Source organism: Hemiscyllium ocellatum, chromosome 45, assembly GCF_020745735.1.
Source record: "Hemiscyllium ocellatum isolate sHemOce1 chromosome 45, sHemOce1.pat.X.cur, whole genome shotgun sequence".
NCBI lineage: Eukaryota > Metazoa > Chordata > Chondrichthyes > Orectolobiformes > Hemiscylliidae > Hemiscyllium > Hemiscyllium ocellatum.
Genome location: NC_083445.1, coordinates 2,518,964 through 2,537,481, shown reverse-complemented (window position 1 = coordinate 2,537,481; position 18,518 = coordinate 2,518,964). Strand labels below are relative to the sequence as shown.

Here is an 18,518-nt window from a genome sequence, read left to right as displayed (position 1 = left end):
TTACCTCAATCGTGAGATGCTGTGGGCCATCAGCAGTAACAGAATTGTTCTTCAACACCATCTGCAATGTTGGCAATCCCTCAGTCTCCTATCACTAAGTAGTCAGGGCATCAAACCTGGTTCAATGAAGAGTGCAGCACGTTTGCCAGGGCAACACTGTGCTTATGGGAGCACTGCTCTCTCCATGGAGAGTAGAACTTGGTCAGTGTGTCTGAGATAGGTGTTGCTGTGTGTGGTGCAAAACTGATCATTCCCCAAGCCTGCAATCACCTGGAGGTCTGAGATTGACTATGCTCGCAGGATGTCAGTGTACAGAACTCTGGATAAGGGAGAGAAGAATGTACCAAGTCTGCTAGCATCCTCAAAACTGTGAGAGAACAGGAGAGAGTGGATCCTGTTACGTTCGCTGAGCAAACTGTCAAAAGTTATATGGCAGAATATCTCATCACCAGGACTTTCCCAGTAAGACATATCTTGGCCATGAGTGAGAAATGCATGATGCTTCATGTACCCCCAGATGCTCTACACCACCACCTGCTGTGCTCGAAACAGTTGGTGGGAGGGTGGGGTGGAATTGGTTGCAGAAATGTAATGTGCTTTTGCAAAGGAAGTCTGAAGAGAGATGCAGTGGCTTTTGTTGAGATTTGTCCCGAACAGGTCGGCAACGTGGGTCTCTGTGCTTTATGGTCTGTTCTCTGAGATGCACACAGAGATAAACATTGACTGTGCTTGGAGGACCATCAGCTCTGTAAAAGACACTCTGATCTGCCCTAAACTTACTGCCTTCCAGAACAAGGAGTTGACCCCAACAGCACTGTTGTTGACTGGTACAGTTCGAGGTTGCAGGACTACGTGCTGAGGGATGTACCAAAGCTTGGGGTAGCTGCTGCCCAGGCACGAAGGGAAAAGACCTCTGTCTGAGGTCTTTTGACCAAAAGTATAACAAGGTTCTATGCAGTTGTAATATGCTCCTATTGCCTCAAACTGAATGTAATTAATGTCCCCCATGACTAGTGTTTGCAACTGCAGGGAAGCTGAGGAATGTCACATTCCAATGTGGTTGTACGTTTTCCTCTTCAAAGACTGCCTAGAATACTTTTAGTACCTTTTGCACATACATCAACTGTTTTTACAGAAAGTTTACTTTTGCAACTTCAAAATGACACAAACTGGAATAGCCTAAGTACAAATAAAATCATAAACATTGTGATGATGAGAGTAGTGAATAACTCCCTGAAGCCTATCCCTCATCTACAGCCATAAGCCAGGAGTGTGATGGAATACTCCCTACTTGCCTAGGTGGGTGCAGCTCCAACAACATTCAAGCAGCTTGTCACTATTCAGGACAAAGCAGCTAACTTGTTTAGCACCATATCCAGAAATATATGTGCTCTCCATGTGTACCATTTACCAGCTGCAGTGCAGCAACTCACCCAGGCTCCTTCAATAGCACCTTCCAAATCTGTGAGCTCAATCAACTCAAAAGCACAAGGGCACTGATACAGTACATGGGAACACCACTCCTACAAGTCACCCACCATTCCTGACTTGGAAATATATCGCTGTGCCTCCACTGTCACTGGGTCAAAATTCTGGAACTCCCTGTCCAACAGCATTGTGGGTAATCCTACACGCTCAGGACTACAGCAGTTCAAGACACCCCACCATCTGCTCAAGGACAATTAGGGATGGACAATAAATGCTGGTCCTTTCAATGGTGCCCACATTTTCTTAACAACAAAAAAAAATCACATTCAGGTTCAAGATTTATATTACAATCTTTAAAGAAATAATGAATGCTTTGGGAATAAAACAAACTTTATCACAACACAAGTAAAAAAAGGTTTTCTTGCTAATTTGCACAAATTGATTTCAGTTTAAAAGCTTTTTCATTCCAAAACTTTTCAAAAATTTCACGAAAAACTTTTCAACAGTTAACCAACAAGACAAGTGAAGCCATGCACACACCCTTTCACAGGCTCATACTCCATAACACACTCACACATTACCAAGCATGCACACGTAAACACGCAGACCTTCTCATACATGTATACACCACCACCCCCTACCTGTACACACACCCCCTCTCACAGGCTTGTACTCTCATGCTTGCACACACATTGAAGTCTGGGATGAATTTTGTATTTGCAGACACATTCTACTTTGCTCAATGAGCACACACACTGCAGGCGGTCAATCCATTTAACATTTTATAAATTCTTACTTTGGAAGTAGAACCAGTCTGTCTCAAGATTGGGATCTTATAGACTCTAATCTCCCACTTTAATGCATGGTCTGAACTGAGATGTCACTTTTTAAATGTAAATATATAAAGGGCGGCACAGTGGTTAGCACTGCTGCCTCACAGCACCAGAGACCTGGGTTCAATTCCCGCCTCAGGCGACTGACTGTGTGGAGTTTGCACATTCTCCCCGTGACTGCGTGGGTTTCCTCCGGGTGCTCCGGTTTCCTCCCACAGTCCAAAGATGTGCATGTTAGATGAATTGGCCATGCTAAATTGCCCATAGTGTTAGGTGTAGAGGAATGGGTCTGGGTGGGTTGCGCTTCGGCGGGTCAGTGTGGACTTGTTGGGCCGAAGGGCCTGTTTCCACACTGTAAGTAATCTAATCTAATGTAAAAACATAAAACATTGTTATCTCAAGAATGTGACTTAAAAGAAGTTATCAGATTTATGTATTAATGAACCGAAACCTGTAATCCATTCTAAAAGATGAAAGGTTTAACAGCAATCATCTCAGTTGCTTGACACTGTAATCTTTTGCTATACATTCTGTCTTATGATCCTGCTTCAACCTCCTGATGAAGAAACAGTGCTCCAAAAGCTAGTGCTTCCAAATAAGTCTGTTGGACTGTAACCTGGTATGTGATTTTTTAACTTTGTCCACTCCAGTCCAACACCGGCACCTCCACATCATAATTTAGGGAAGGACTTTAAACTGGCTGTTTTATAATAAGAGGGCACAATGGAGATTGCATAGCCAGCTAGCTACAGTTAAAACACAGTTTAGTTTTTAAAATCTAACTTTAAATTTCAAAGCTAAAGGAGGGGTTCCACATATCTTGCTAAACATAGTAGCTCAAATGTTGATGATCTGACTACACCATTCTCATTTTCCAACTCTTGGCTCAAAGAGCTGGAGGCTATGGCAACACAAGTGAACTGCTGTTTAAATGTTATGGATGTTTTTCACCCAGCCAACCTTTCAGACAGGGTGTTCTAGATTCGCACTACACCTAGATGAAACAAGTTAAAAATCACACAACACCAGGTTATAGTCCAACAGGTTTAATTGGAAGCACACTAGCTTTCGGAAATGAAACAAATTCCCCTCTTAGCCTTCCCTTTCTACCTTAACTCTATGCCCCTTCTACTAGTGGAGATTTTTCACATCTCTATCAGATTCCCCCCCCCCCCCACCCCCATCAGTCTCCCCTTCACCCCCCAACAGTCGTCTCCTCCCCACCCCCAACAATCTCCCCCTCTCCTCCCCACCCCCAACAGTCTCCCCCTCTCCTCCCCACCCCCATCAGTCTCCCCTTCCCCACCCCACCCCCATCAGTCTCCCCTTCCCCACCCCACCCCATCAGTCTCCCCTTCACCCCCCAACGGTCTCCCCCTCCCCACCCCCAACAGTCTCCCCCTCCCCACCCCCAACAGTCTCCCCCTCCCCACCCCTCCCCACCCCACCAGTCTCCCCTTCAACCCCCAACAGTCTCCCCCTCCCCTCCCCTCCCCACCCCCATCAGTCTCCCCCTCCCCTCCCCTCCCCCAACAGTCTCCCCCTCCCCTCCCCTCCCCCAACAGTCTCCCCCTCCCCTCCCCTCCCCTCTCCTCCCCCAACAGTCTCCCCCTCCCCTCCCCTCTCCTCCCCCAACAGTCTCCCCCTCCCCTCCCCCAACAGTCTCCCCCTCCCCCTCCCCCTCCCCCTCCCCTCCCCCAACAGTCTCCCCCTCCCCCTCCCCTCCCCCAACAGTCTCCCCCTCCCCCTCCCCTCCCCCAACAGTCTCCCCCTCCCCTCCCCTCCCCTCCCCTCTCCTCCCCCAACAGTCTCCCCCTCCCCTCCCCCAACAGTCTCCCCCTCCCCCTCCCCTCCCCCAACAGTCTCCCCCTCCCCCTCCCCTCCCCCAACAGTCTCCCCCTCCCCCTCCCCTCCCCCAACAGTCTCCCCCTCCCCCTCCCCTCCCCTCCCCCAACAGTCTCCCCCTCCCCCTCCCCTCCCCCAACAGTCTCCCCCTCCCCCTCCCCTCCCCCAACAGTCTCCCCCTCCCCCTCCCCTCCCCCAACAGTCTCCCCCTCCCCCTCCCCTCCCCTCCCCCAACAGTCTCCCCCTCCCCCTCCCCTCCCCTCCCCCAACAGTCTCCCCCTCCCCCTCCCCTCCCCTCCCCCAACAGTCTCCCCCTCCCCCTCCCCTCCCCTCCCCCAACAGTCTCCCCCTCCCCCTCCCCTCCCCTCCCCCAACAGTCTCCCCCTCCCCCTCCCCTCCCCTCCCCCAACAGTCTCCCCCTCCCCCTCCCCTCCCCTCCCCCAACAGTCTCCCCCTCCCCCTCCCCTCCCCTCCCCCAACAGTCTCCCCCTCCCCCTCCCCTCCCCTCCCCCAACAGTCTCCCCCTCCCCCTCCCCTCCCCTCCCCCAACAGTCTCCCCCTCCCCCTCCCCTCCCCCAACAGTCTCCCCCTCCCCCTCCCCTCCCCTCCCCCAACAGTCTCCCCCTCCCCCTCCCCTCCCCTCCCCCAACAGTCTCCCCCTCCCCCTCCCCTCCCCTCCCCCAACAGTCTCCCCCTCCCCCTCCCCTCCCCTCCCCCAACAGTCTCCCCCTCCCCCTCCCCTCCCCTCCCCCAACAGTCTCCCCCTCCCCCTCCCCTCCCCTCCCCCAACAGTCTCCCCCTCCCCCCCCCCCCCCCCCCCCCCCAACAGTCTCCCCCTCCCCCTCCCCTCCCCTCCCCCAACAGTCTCCCCCTCCCCCTCCCCTCCCCTCCCCCAACAGTCTCCCCCTCCCCCTCCCCTCCCCTCCCCCAACAGTCTCCCCCTCCCCTCCCCTCCCCCAACAGTCTCCCCCTTCCCCTCCCCTCCCCTCCCCCAACAGTCTCCCCCTCCCCTCCCCTCCCCTCCCCCAACAGTCTCCCCTCCCCTCCCCTCCCCTCCCCCAACAGTCTCCCCCTTCCCTCCCCACCCCACCCCCAAGTCCCCTCCCCACCCCACCCCCAACAGTCTCCCCCTTCCCTCCCCTCCCCACCCCCAAGTCTTCCCCTCCCCCCCTCCCCTCCCCCAAGTCTTCCCCTCCCCCCTCCCCTCCCCCAAGTCTTCCCCTCCCCCCCCTCCCCCAAGTCTTCCCCTCCCAAGTCTTCCCCTCCCCTCCCCACCCCCACCAGTCTCCCCCTCCCCTCCCCACCCCACCCCACCCCCAAGTCTTCCCCTCCCCTCCCCCACCAGTCTTCCCCTCCCCTCCCCCACCAGTCTCCCCCTCCCCACCCCCACCAGTCTCCCCCTCCCCACCCCCACCAGTCTCCCCCTCCCCACCCCCACCAGTCTCCCCCTCCCCACCCCCACCAGTCTCCCCCTCCCCACCCCCACCGTCCCCACCGTTCCCCCCCTCCCCACCCCCACCGTCCCCCCCCCCCCCCCCCCACCGTCCCCCCCGTCTCCCCCACCCAACAGTCTCCCCCTGCCCCTCCTCCCACAGTCTCCCCCTGCCCCTCCTCCCACAGTCTCCCCCTGCCCCTCCTCCCACAGTCTCCCCCTGACCACGCCCAGGCGCCCCCCATACTCTCCCACACTCTCCCACGCTCCGATATCGCGACACATGGGGATTGCGGAAGCGATCGGTTCCAGACCAATCAGACGCCGCTTTGCTTCGGGGTGGTTCGTCCCGCCGAGGTCACGTGCCGCCTTAATCCGGCCAGCCAATTAGAAGCGCCCATCCTGTTGCTAATTCAAGATGGCGGCGACCGTGTCCGTTACTGCGCCGGGGAGCGAGCCGAGAGAGAACGGGGAAAATGAGGGCAGTAACCGGGAGGAGGAGGAGGAAGCGGAGGAGGGAGGAGCGGGCTCGTTCCTGGAGGATGAGCAGTGGGAGGCCGCCGGGCTGGAGCCCCCCGATGGGGAGTCGGAGGCGGCCCCGCGGCGGCGAACTCCCGAGGAGACGCTGCCGAAGCTGGAGGCCGCCGAGAAGGAGCAGCGTCTGCAGCGGAGCTGCCGCGAGTTCCGCAACCGCCGTAAAATCATCATCCGGAACCTGCCGTCCGATATCATCACCCAGGTCAACACCCAGCACCCACACCGCGGGGCGCGGGAGCGAGCCCGGGGCAGGCATGCGGCCTGACCGCCTGCACTGCGCCTGCGCAACCCCCCCCATGTCCCTATGGTGGGATAGCGCTGACTGGAGGGGCCGAATGATCTCCTGTTCTTTCCTGTGCTTTAGCATTCTTGTCACAAAGGGACACTTACTATTTACAAACCTAGCGGGCGTAAACATTATTAGTAGGAGGTCTGGGTAAAATCTCAGGTTATATCAATTTGGTATAAATTCTGTGTCTTACAATTGTGTTCTTCACAACCATCTGAAGGAGCAGCGCTCTGAAAGCTAGTGCTTCCAATTAAACCTGTTGGACTATAACCTGGTGTTGTGTGATTTTTAACTTTGTACACCCCAGTCCAACACCAGCAGCTCCAAATCATAGCTAAAATCTCAGCTGATTTAACCTCATAACTGTCTTCTGACAGACCATTAGCATTTAGTGTAGGTTAGTTTGCACAGATTGTCTGCAGGCTGCTTATGATTAACTAATGTGAGTTAAGGCGTTCCTGATGGAAATCATAACTGATGTTTAGTTAGCAGTTTTAATGCAAATGTATATTTAGCATCGTATTGAGCTGCTTCTCTGCAAAATAATGTTTAATTATGTGGGGAGTTCCATGTACTTATGTTTTTCCATCTTTATGAATACTTTAAAGGACCATATAAATAGCATTGCTGTTTACATATTTTTACAGCTATTTTAGGATCTTTGAATAACAAAGAAACTTTAACTGAGTTGGCATTTCAAGCCATTTGTTATCTCTGAATCACAGCAGATACTAGTTATTCCTATTATTGGGTTTTTTTGTGTATGTACTGAAAGTGATGGAGCTTAATGTCTTTTGGATGATATCATCACTTAGGCATAACGAAACACAAGTATTTCAACTAAGTATTTTAATTTAAGTTACGTTTATGTTACCCCCACACCCTCATTCCGTTCACATGAACACAGGTGGAACTCTTGTCTTAGCTACAGTACCAGAAGTTCATGCTGTCATCGAATGACACACACTTAAATTCCCAATTATATTATCCTGAATCCGTGGGCAAACACGTACTTTCCATTTGGAGCTGTTCAGCATTTTGGTGGTGGATATGTACTGCGAGGGTAAATCCAGCGATGTGACTTGGCAACTAGTCCTGTGAACTAAAGTTCAGCACAAGTGAAATGGTCCAGTTTTGCAAACATCTAATCTGGTCAATTCTGCTGTTCTGTAGCATGCAATTTCCAATGAGCTGGAAATCATTGAACATTAGTCAGTGGGTGATGACAATTCAGGAAAGTGCTTCTAAGGTTTAGTAAGCTTGATGCAAAGGCAGTTCCGGGTTGCAAGTTCCTATACCGAATAAGAGAAAATATCTGGCTCGGAAAGATGTTTTGTACGGTTCAGTGACTCCAGACGGCATTCTCGTGAGCATTCATGGAGCATGTCAGACCTTGATGGTTGCTAGAGAAATGTGCACTTCACTGAGCTTGCAGACGCTAAGACAAACACTTTCTCGTTTAGGTTTTACTGAATGAGGCTGGTTTTATGTCAGCATTGTGGTTATATAAGTGTAAATGAAATGCATAGTGGGTAAATTTGATGACACCAAGTTTGTTAGGACAGTAGGTTATGAAGAGGGCATGAGTCTGCAAAGGAACATAGATTTGCTAAGTTTTTTGCCCATAGATGGGCAAAAATTCAGCAGATGGAGTATAATGTGAACTTTGGTAGGCAGAATAGAAAAGCAACATGTTATTTGAATGGAGAAAGATTGTAGAAATTGGATGGACAGAGGGATCTGGGTGTCCTAGTACATAAACACAAAATGTTTGTATATAAATACAACAAATGATTAAGACCATGAATGGGGATGTAGTTTTTTCCTGCAAGAGGAATGGAATGTGAAGATTACTTACTTACACTGTGGAAACAGGCCCTTCGGCCCAACAAGTCCATACTGACCCGCCAAAGCGCAACCCACCCAGACCCATTCCCCTACATTTACCCCTTCACCTAACACTACGGGCAATTCAGCATGGCCAGTTCACCTAACCTGCACATTTTTGGATTGTGGGAGGAAACTGGAGCACCCGGAGGAAACCCACGCAGACACGGGGAGAATGTGCAAACTTCACACAGTCACCTGAGATGGTAATTGAACCTGGGTCTCTGGTGCTGTGAGGCAGCAGTGCTAACCACTGTGCCACCGTGCCGCCCACTAAAACTCAGGAAGATTTTTTTTTTACATCAGTAATACAGTGTTGGTGAAGCCAGTTATTGAGTATTATGTAAGCTTTGGTTTCCTCGATTAGGCAAAGATATAATTGCAAAGAAACAGTTCAAAGAAAGTTCACTTGACTGCTGGTTATCCTGTATGGAAAGGTTGGACAAGTTGCACTTCTGTTGTATGGAGTTCAGAAGAATGAGAGATGGTCTAAATGAAACTTCATCCAGTCCTTTTAGGATCTTAAGTGAGACAATATTTCTTACAGGGGAATACGACAAATAGAGGACACCGTTTTTTAAAAAAGTCATCTGCTGAAGGAGTTGAGGGTAGTCTCCTTCCTCTGTGTTTGGTGTATCTGTGGGACTCTGTTCAGCAGTGAACACTGCAGGTACAGTCATTGAATATTTGAAGGCTGTGGCAGGTTATTGATGAATGAGTGTCATTCAGAAGAAAGTTGAAGACCGTGGTCAGATCAGCCATAACCCCGATTTAATTCACTGAGCAGGTTTGAGAGGCCAGATGGCCTCATTCTGCCAATTTGTATCTTTTTAGGTAATTCTTGCTGGAACACTATCTGTTTTCTCCCTTCCCTCTAAAACCCTCAGCAACATTTTGTTCAGCTTCATATATTTTAGCTCTCTTTTCAATTTGATTTTTCCTCCCTGTTTTGAATGGTAGTGTTAATCTGCAGGCTGCAATGTAAACACTGACATCAGAACAAAATTGGGTGCTGATAGATTTTGCCATTATGTTGGGGGTTAAGACTTTTTCCACATGTTCTCGTTAATTTACAAGTATAGTTCCCTGAAATTACAGCAGGAGTTCTGCACGTTAAGAAGTCTCAGGTCATGTTGAAATGAAGTTGAACCATCTGTCCACCTGGCCATTGTGTAGGAGTAGGCTCTAATTTTGCAGGTTAACCTGTACTGTAAAAGCGCAGTAGTTGTTGGGATGGTTCGACCCTGTTTTTGTTCAGATTCCAAAATGCTATGAACATTAATACATGAACATCCAGCTACTGCCAAGTTGTAAAAGTTTCTAATCTCCTTCAGAACTGTTTGGTCTCACTCCTCCTGCTTTCCTCTCCAAACATCCCCAGTGTTTGTTTGATTAACCGTGTCTGTCATTGTTCCAAATTCCTGCTGTCCACCACCTTGTTGCTTGTTATTATCCCCTTTAGAAACACCAGGGTATGCCTCATTGTGGAAAACACAAGGCTTGTGTAAGTTTCGTATTCTACATGTTGAAATGTGCCAGTTTCATAACTTTAATAAATAGATTTTTCAGGCAAAATGTTAGCCAATATATAGCTCATTTCCCTTGTCCTGTTTAATGGAACAAGATGGTATGAGTGTGAGCTTCCTTTCTTTCCTATCATCCCCACTTAAACAACACAGGGAGGTTGGTGGAAAGAGGGTCACTGAATTATTTGCAATAATGCAACTTAATAACAAGAATCCCAACATAATATTGTTAAGTCAAGTCAGGCAGCGAATGAGGACAGCAGTTCTTCAGAGTGGCCCTTTGAGAATGCACAACCCATTTCTGGTTTTTAACTGTTGTCCATTGCCTGAAAAATCTACACTTTGAAGTTGTCTGAAGCAGGATAAAGTTTGGCTGTAATATTTAATATTTTCCTCCCATCCATGTATTTGCTGTGCCAGCTGCTGTAGTTCACTTGCTGTGCCCATGTGAAAAGTGAGGTCTTAAGCTCAACGCAAGAGAAAGCAGCCACTGTCCACAGAACTGTGTGTGAGTTAGTGTCGAGAGATGGCTAGCAAATAAGTGTGGTTACCACGGACTGAATCCCTTGACCCTGACGTGCATCAAACCTTGAATTTGCATGATATTTTTATACTTGTACTGTGACCCCCCCCTACTCTAGGTAGACAAACTGATTAAACCCAATTATGTTCCCTCAATCCATCTTGTGGAAAGGCCTCTTTTAATTTTCCTTGAATTTTGAATTGTAGACAATGGGAAAAGGAGACTGCTCTAAACCAAGGAGACTGAAGTTCTAACCCAGTTACTCAAACTCTGTTTGAGTTGCATTGATGCTGTTGTTTTGTTCAAGCACTGGGGAGGATGTGGGACTCCTCACTCCTGCAGGTTTGTGTTGTGCACAGAGACAGCCATTTGATTTGGTTTTTCATTCAGGACCATTGTGGAGTCAAGTGTCACCAGCACGACAATCCTCTGGCCCCTGGGCAAGTTGTCAGCGCAGAGACAGAAAGGCTTCATGCTGCAATAAGACAGAACCTCCCATGCGCTCACTCTCCTCTCTCTGAAAGCAATGTAACAGAGAATTGGAAGAGAGCTAGTTATTCTCATTCCATCTGTCCTGTAAGGCCCCTGCATTGAACCAGTGATTTAGAGACTGAACAATTATTGTGCCAACTGCCCTGTGCCTGCATTAAAAAAACCAAAAGGATTTACAAAGTTGATGATGATTGTTGATTGGATGGAATTAGAGGAAACAATGGAAACCTCTCACTGAATCCTGTGGGCTGGTGCTATTGAACTGTGTACTACTCATATTCTTTTCTCCATTTATAAAATCTTTATTTTGTCTTTGTCTTTGTCTGCATGTCTGTGTAGAGGTTTATGAAGGAGTAGAGTTTAGGTTACAGAATTATAAGTTGATAATTCATATTTTGTTTGCCTGTGTTTAGAACAAATTTACTTGTAATGAATAGTAGTTTCTTGTTAAGTACAAATATCCTGTTAGTGCTTTCTGTTGAACTGTATTCATCAGGATCACCTGGAGACTTGGAGTAATTTGATGAAATCTGTAACATTTGTGACGGCCCAGGTGAAGTGAGACTCTAGTATTAGTGCACTTTTTTCTGAGTGTGCATTCTGCCATTCCCAGATCCGGTTCATTGGAAAAAAAATCCTCACCATAGTCTGCAGAACTCTTAAATTATTTTCAGTGGAGAGCTAATAAAGAATTTGAGGCTGACACACTTTGTTTCAAATTAAGTAGACCAAGTTGTGTTGAAGTGTTTGAATGATCTTTCTGCTGTGACTTCTTTCCTGTTCAGGTAAGAGGCAGCCACGATGCTGCAGGGATGCATTTGTTCTTTGATCTTAATGGAAGACCTGTGTAATGGCATAGTGTGTGATTCCTGATTGAGTAGATATTGCAAGATCAGGCATTTTCCCCCATCTCCCACCACACCAATCTAAGTGAATGTCAGAATCTGTCACCTTTGTGTCTTTCAAATTTTAGCAAACCTCATGGTTCTGTTCTGTTTTCTCCTTCCCTGAAGCCTGAGAATTCTGATTGACAGATATTTCCCGTGGAATAGTCATTTCCAGCACCGAATCTCACTCGCCATCGTTTATCCAGGTGATAATAGGGCCTTACAAGCCAGGCTGATTGTGCCTTGCTACAACATTCATGTTAGTTTATGTCTTTGCACCAGGTCTTCCAGGAACCTACTGAGCATCACTGTTGTTAAAAAATGACTCCCTCACCACTGAACTCTGTCTCGAACATTGTTACTCTGTACGGCTCACTCGTTCACTGGCTGAATGCATTGAACTATTAAGGTGTTGATGCATAAATATTTGAAGAAGGAAAGGCAGGAATTTTATTCAATGTGCTCATGTAGAAAACTATAGCTGGTAGGTGCTGTTGAAGAGGAGATTGATTTGTGCTGTTTGCAGTGCTGGTTGGTTCGTTTTAGACATGATCTTTGACTGACTAACCACCACAGTAAAAGTTCCTGTCAGTACCAGAATCAGTGGTACATATTAAGAGACTTTTGGAGTTTATTCCTTCACAACATATGGAAGGGGTAACATTTCTCACTTCTCTCTAATTACCCTTGAGAAGATGCTGAGCTGTCTAGTGGTGGTTGGCTTGCCTAGTTAAGTCGGTCAGGAGTTGCATATTGATCAGACTAAATGAGGTGGGACTGGCAGTGTTCTTTTCCTTCAAGCTGTTTGTGACTGGATTGATGTTGCTCCAAACCAGTTGTTTCATGGTCACCATTATTGCTTTCACGTTGCCCTGGGGTGATTGGTGTGCTTGTTTGCAGGTTAGAAACTTGTGTTCAAAGTTTGGGTTCAAACTTGTGTTAAACTGGGCTTGATTGCTCATCCAGTAACAAAACCACCTTTGCGTGCTTACATCCTATAACAAGAAGTCAGTTCTTAATAGCTGATTATATCATTTAGAACAAGCTAACGAGAGCATGTCAGATTTTTTACTAGATTGAGTGTGTGACCAGTGAAAGGTTGTTTTTCATTGCTTAGTGAATCATTAATAGATTTCAAGTGATGGCTGAATGAACAAAGGAGGAAGCTAAAATAAATCTTTTCGTAAGGTTACTGGAAGGTGAACTATTTTGCCAAACGTGAATATTGAGCTGCAGGCTATTACATTGTTTTGGAATTGAATTAAATTGTTAGTGATCAAATACTCCAATTTGACTTGGCACTGGGTGGGTATGCCAGGGAGCTGCTGACCGGGTTGTTGTTATAGTGGTTGAGTTGCACTTGTCCATTTTTTGGAAGTGAATTAGTGTGAGTTAGTATTGTCCATGTACTGCTTTTTAGCTTCATGTACACATGGAGTCATCATCACATCTCTCCATGCACAAGCAATCATTCAACCCAGCAAATCTTCATTTTGACCACATTCCAAGTCTCTCACCAAAGTTAATTTCCTTGTCTTGCAGGAGGTCTATGAACTGCTCAGCGAGTATGATTTAAAATACTGTTTTGTGGACAAATACAAAGGAACAGGTAAGTGTTCTCTGCTTTTACCAATCTCCCAGGATCCTGAGTTTCAGGCCAGACTAAACTAAAACTGTTTTGTTTGTCCAAAAGCAAGAAATGCATGCTGGGATTTCCAGTGTCATGATGAGGTGCACTTTCCGATCTGAAAATCACAGGATTCCTAAAGTCAGTCTGTCTGATACAGTACACCACCTCTCCATTGAAAAACATCATTCTAAACATTCAGTTTTCTTAGTATTTGTTGTGACTTTCTTTTTCATTTGTTTCTTTCATTTTTATTTTCTTAACTGTAATTTGGAGTTATTTTGCTCCTCCTATTTAATACTTTATCAGTTTCAGTAAGGTTTCACCCTCTTGCAGGCAGCAGAAAGGAATCCTCTGCAATCCGCCCCATCCTTTATCCCCCTTCACCCATCTGAAGTACCTTGTTGTCTCTCTGACCTTTTTTAGAGCTGAGTAATAAGTTATGGCTTTGTGCTTGCTTCCAGTTGAGGGGAACTTTGCCTAGTCACATGTTCCAGTTGTTCACTGACAATTTTGTTCAGTTGCATATTTTGTCCGGGTTTCTGGACTGAAATGTAATATTTTAAAATCTCCTGAATGTTGATGTGACTTTGGGTTTGGTTTGGTCCATTTCTTTGACACAGTTATCAGTTTTCATTGAAACTTGCAACTGAATATAAGTTTAAGAAGTTTAGGGAACCATTGGCTGTGATGATGCAGAGCCACTGTACTTGGGAATATGTCAGTAGTTGTTGCACTATTGGCCTTTGCTTTGTTTTGGTGCCTCCGTAATGACTACTTGTCAATCACACACTGATTCTCTAATTCGATTTCAACTGTTAGCAGTCCTGATTGTTGGAAAAGTTGTGAATGAGGGGGAACTCAACTGAAAGGAGAAGCTGAATGGTTAAATGAGGGAAGGCTTGCTTCATTGTTCAGAAGGAAATGGCCCAAGGTGATGCTGATTTTGCTCATTCAAATAACCCTTCTGAGTCTGTATAACTTCCTAAAGCTCTTTGAGATGTCTGTATTTTTAGTTCTGGCTTGTTGTGCTCTCCTGTTGCAGCTGATCTTTAATCTGTAAGGGAGTTAGGATGTACAGAGGGGCCAGACAGAAAGGGGTGGAGGTCACAGTCTGGCTGTGATCTTATCAAATGATCAAACAGACCCATGGGCTGAATGGATTATTCCTGCTCCTTAAAATCTGCCTTTCTGAAAAAAACTTTGTTAGCATGTTTTCATTGGAGAAAAGAAGGTTTAGGGGTGACTTGATAGAGGTGTACAAGATGATTAGGGGTTTAGATAGGGGTTGACCATGAGAACCTTTTTCCACGTATGGACTCAGATATTACGAGGGGGCATAGCTTTAAATTAAGGAGTGGTAGGTATAGGACAGATGTTAGGGGTAGATTCTTTACTCAGCGAGTCATGAGTTCATGGAATGCCCTGCCAGTAGCAGTGGTGGACTCTCCTTCTTTATGGGCATTAAAACGGGCATTGGATCGGCATATGGAGGAAAGTGGGCTAGTGTAGGTTAGGTGGGCTTGGATCGGTGCAACATCGAGGGCCGAAGGACCTGTACTGCACTGTATTTTTCTATGTTCTATGTTCTACTGTCTTCTATTTGGCCCAAGTGTCAATTTTGAATTGTGCGGATTCCTGGGAAATACCTTGTGACATTTCAGTATGTTCAAACTGCGATACAAATGCAAGTTGCTGTTTGTCCTTTTTGCTGTAATTGAGCTCTTCATTACTGGGGAGAAAATCAGCACAGTGAGTGAACACTGTCCAGTAATTCTCCATTCTCTCCGCTAGCATGCGGAAAAACAGGCTTGCTCCTTTCCACAATCCCCTCTCCCCTCGCTCTCCCATTTCGGTAATGCAGCAAGGTTGCCAACAGAGCCGTATTCTAGCAGAATGGAGAGAGATTTTGGAGGTCAGCTGAATTATAACTTGTTCTTTTTCGTGTTGTTTTCCAGCTTTTGTCACTTTATTGAACAGGGATCAAGCGAATGATGCCATTGAGAAGTTTCATCAATCAACTTTGCGGGACCGAGAGATTTCAGTCCAGCTGCAGCCCACCGATGCTCTGCTCTGCATTGCAAACCTGCCTCTCTCCTTCACTCAACAGCAGTTTGAGGAGCTGGTGCGGCCGTTTGGGAACCTGGAACGATGTTTCCTTGTGTACAGTGAGATTTCTGGTCACTCAAAAGGATATGGTTTTGTGGAATACATGAAAAAAGACTCTGCTGCCCGTGCTAAATCAGAGCTCCTTGGAAAACAGCTGGGCACACGAACCCTGTATGTTCACTGGACTGACGTAAATCAGCTGACTCTTGACCTCATTCATTCCAAGTGCCTGTGTGTGGATAAACTGCCACATGATTATAAAGACCTGCCAGCGCTCAGCCAAGCCTTTAGCGACATCTATGAGCCAACATTTTGTCAGGTATGAACAATGGTCGCAGAGAACAGGCAACTATGACAACAAGAAAAGTCTAGAAACTTTTGAAAAGCAGTGTGCAGACGTCATGTCATTCTGTGCTCCATACATCAAATCAGAACCCAGAGCCAGGGTTCTTTCAAAATGTTAGTCCTTGTTTCCTCTCCTCAGCTCCATCCGTTGTCACTGTGTTCTGAGAACGTGACCAAAACTGTATGTGAGCACAATGGGAAAATGAATTGGCCAGTGGTTGAGGTCATGCCATTCTGTCTTCAACTCTCATTGCTCCCTTTCCTTACTCTCCGAAGTCTCCATCCCTTTCACTTGAAGTCCTGCAGATCACTGATGATGTTTATCATTTGTGTATTAATTGTGTGTTACTGTTGGCTTCAAACTAGAAAATGCCTTCAAACGAGTCGACACCATCCCATACCTGCTAGCAGGTGCTGGTGAGAGGCTCCTGCCTCACTCACTTATCCCCCTCTGTTCACGGTGTATTGTCTGGATCAGAAGCTTTTCTGTTCTTGTTGTTCCCTCTTTCACCCCCTTCCACTGAACATAACATCTCCGTTATTGAGCTGGTGCTGGGTTTATACTTTTGTGCCATTCATTTTGATGTTCTTGAGTATTGCTGCCAACGAAGGAATGCTTGACGTTGACTGTGTTCACTGCTATTATTTTTGTGCATCTTTTTTAACTGTCTGATTCAGGAACATTGTACTGCTGTTTCTGTTTTCTTAAATACACTGGTCTATTTTCTTTCTTTTTTGATTTTTTTTTGGAAATTTAAAAGGTCTGGTGTATGGGAGCAACTCCACACTGAGCCCAAGTTTGCAAATCTCTGAAGATTGATTGTGTTGGTCTGAGGGGTTCCTCCAAAAATACAGTTGGAAAAAAAATAAGACGAATTATGAACAACTGGAGTCTGTCAGTTCCTTTTCAGTCCCAAGGACTCAACAGTTGATTATTTAGCACTAAGCCATGTATTCTGTCTAGATGCAGATCGAGAGCATTGTGAGATTTTGCAAGCTTTTGATAAGCTGCTTCCTGCATTTGCTGATGGATGCTAATTTGTGTGTCATAGAGTCACAGAGATATACAGCACAGAAACAGACCTTTCCGTCTAACTCATCCATGACAACCAGATATCCCAATCCAATCTAATCCCAGCTGCCAGCACCCAGCCCATATCCCTCTTAAACCCTTCCTCTTCATAACCCATCCGAATGTCTTTTAAATGTTGTAATTGTACCCAGCCTCCAGCACTTCTTCTGGCAGCTCATCCACGCCCACACCACCCTCTAGGTGTAAGTTGCCTCTTAGGTCCCTTTTAAATTTTTTCCTGCTCATCTTAAACCTATGCTGTTTAGTTCTGGACACCCCCACCCCAGGGAAGAGACTTTGTCTATTTACCCAATCCATTGTTGTGGTTCTGTTCACCGAGCTGGAAGTTTTTGCTGCAAACGTTGACACCCGAGCTACAAATCTTCAACCAGACTTTACCCAATCCATGCACCTCATGATTTTATAAACCTCCTATAAGGTCACCTCTGATGCTCCAAGGCAAACAGCCCCAGCCTGTTCACATAGCTCCGATCCTCCGGTGTCCTTGTGAAAGCCCTCAGCTGATAGGTTTACAGCACATCTTCCAAGCTTTGTTTCTGTCAATGGTTTGAATTCACGTATTTAGTCTTGATTTACTGTGTGCTGGTTATGTTCTGGGGTAGGTTGAATTTGAGCTAATTTGTACCAAACTGCCAGTAATAGTTGAAGCAAGCATCCACACAGCTGCCAGTTTAGAAGTGGGACGAGGCAAACTACTACTTACTCCTTAACATAAACATAAAGCATCACCGTGACTAGCTTTCAGCCCGTCCTAATGTTGAATTGATGATGTTGTCAAGGTTTTGGTGGGGAGGGGGTTCCCTTTCACATGAGGCTGCTGTACAAATGCTCGCATTATTGTGGAACAGATCACCGATGCTCCAGAACATTGGTAAGAACGTGACCAATCAGCTGTGGCCAACACTGCCCATCATGTCACACACTTCCACAAAGGGAGGAGTTCTACACCAAATGTTTGTTCAGAGCAGTCTGCAAACAGGAGATCAATACAATCGCTCCAACTTCCTGGAGGAAACTGGCAAGCCAGTCACTGTGATGTTTTCTGTATATGTTAAGGAGTGAGGAAGGAGCTTGCCTCCTCCTATTTCTAAACTGGCAGCTGCGTGCAGCTCGAAAGTTGGATGCTTGCTTCAACCTGTCCAAGCATTGTCTTTGTCTTGAGCCTGTTATATGCTCTGAATGCCCCTGTCTTCTCAGCGGCAGCACTGGACTCCCTGCACAGCCCAGAGCAGCACCTGGGAACCTGTAACACAACAAGATAGTGTTCTTAGCTCTTCACAACCCCTTTGCTTCTCTATTATTTATTTATTTATTCTTGTCTCTTTTACCCATTTCCTATCTGTTGCTTCCACCATCGCTTATATCTTGTCTGTGTCCTTTGTGCAGCTGGCTCAGGGACCTGATGGCCAATTCCGAGGCTTTGCAGTTGTGGAATATGAAGCTGCGGAACAAGCTGAGCAAGTACAGAAGGAGACCGATGGCCTCTGGGTTGATGGGAACCACATTCGGGTCTCATTCTGTGCACCTGGGCCCCCAGGGCGGAGTATGCTTCCGGCACTGATCGCTGCTCAGGCTATGGTGAGTACCCCCTCAAATTGATATATTCGAGCACTGGACAACCATGACCTGTTATAGACCAAACCTGAACTGGCTTGAAGCAATGGC

At 46.9% G+C, this 18,518-nt stretch overlaps 1 protein-coding gene across 1 annotated transcript in view; it reads left to right on the top strand.

The window, feature by feature from the left end:
- Positions 1-5,943: 5,943 nt before the first annotated feature.
- The window catches only part of raver1 (ribonucleoprotein, PTB-binding 1), a 35,213-nt gene continuing 22,638 nt past the window's right edge, over positions 5,944-18,518 (top strand). Inside the window, exons 1-4 of the mRNA XM_060855004.1 lie at positions 5,944-6,277; positions 13,222-13,288; positions 15,265-15,734; positions 18,240-18,431. Of these exons, the coding sequence (XP_060710987.1) occupies positions 5,957-6,277; positions 13,222-13,288; positions 15,265-15,734; positions 18,240-18,431 (1,050 nt within the window). The 5' untranslated portion in view covers positions 5,944-5,956. The remainder of the gene's footprint in view (positions 6,278-13,221; positions 13,289-15,264; positions 15,735-18,239; positions 18,432-18,518) is intronic.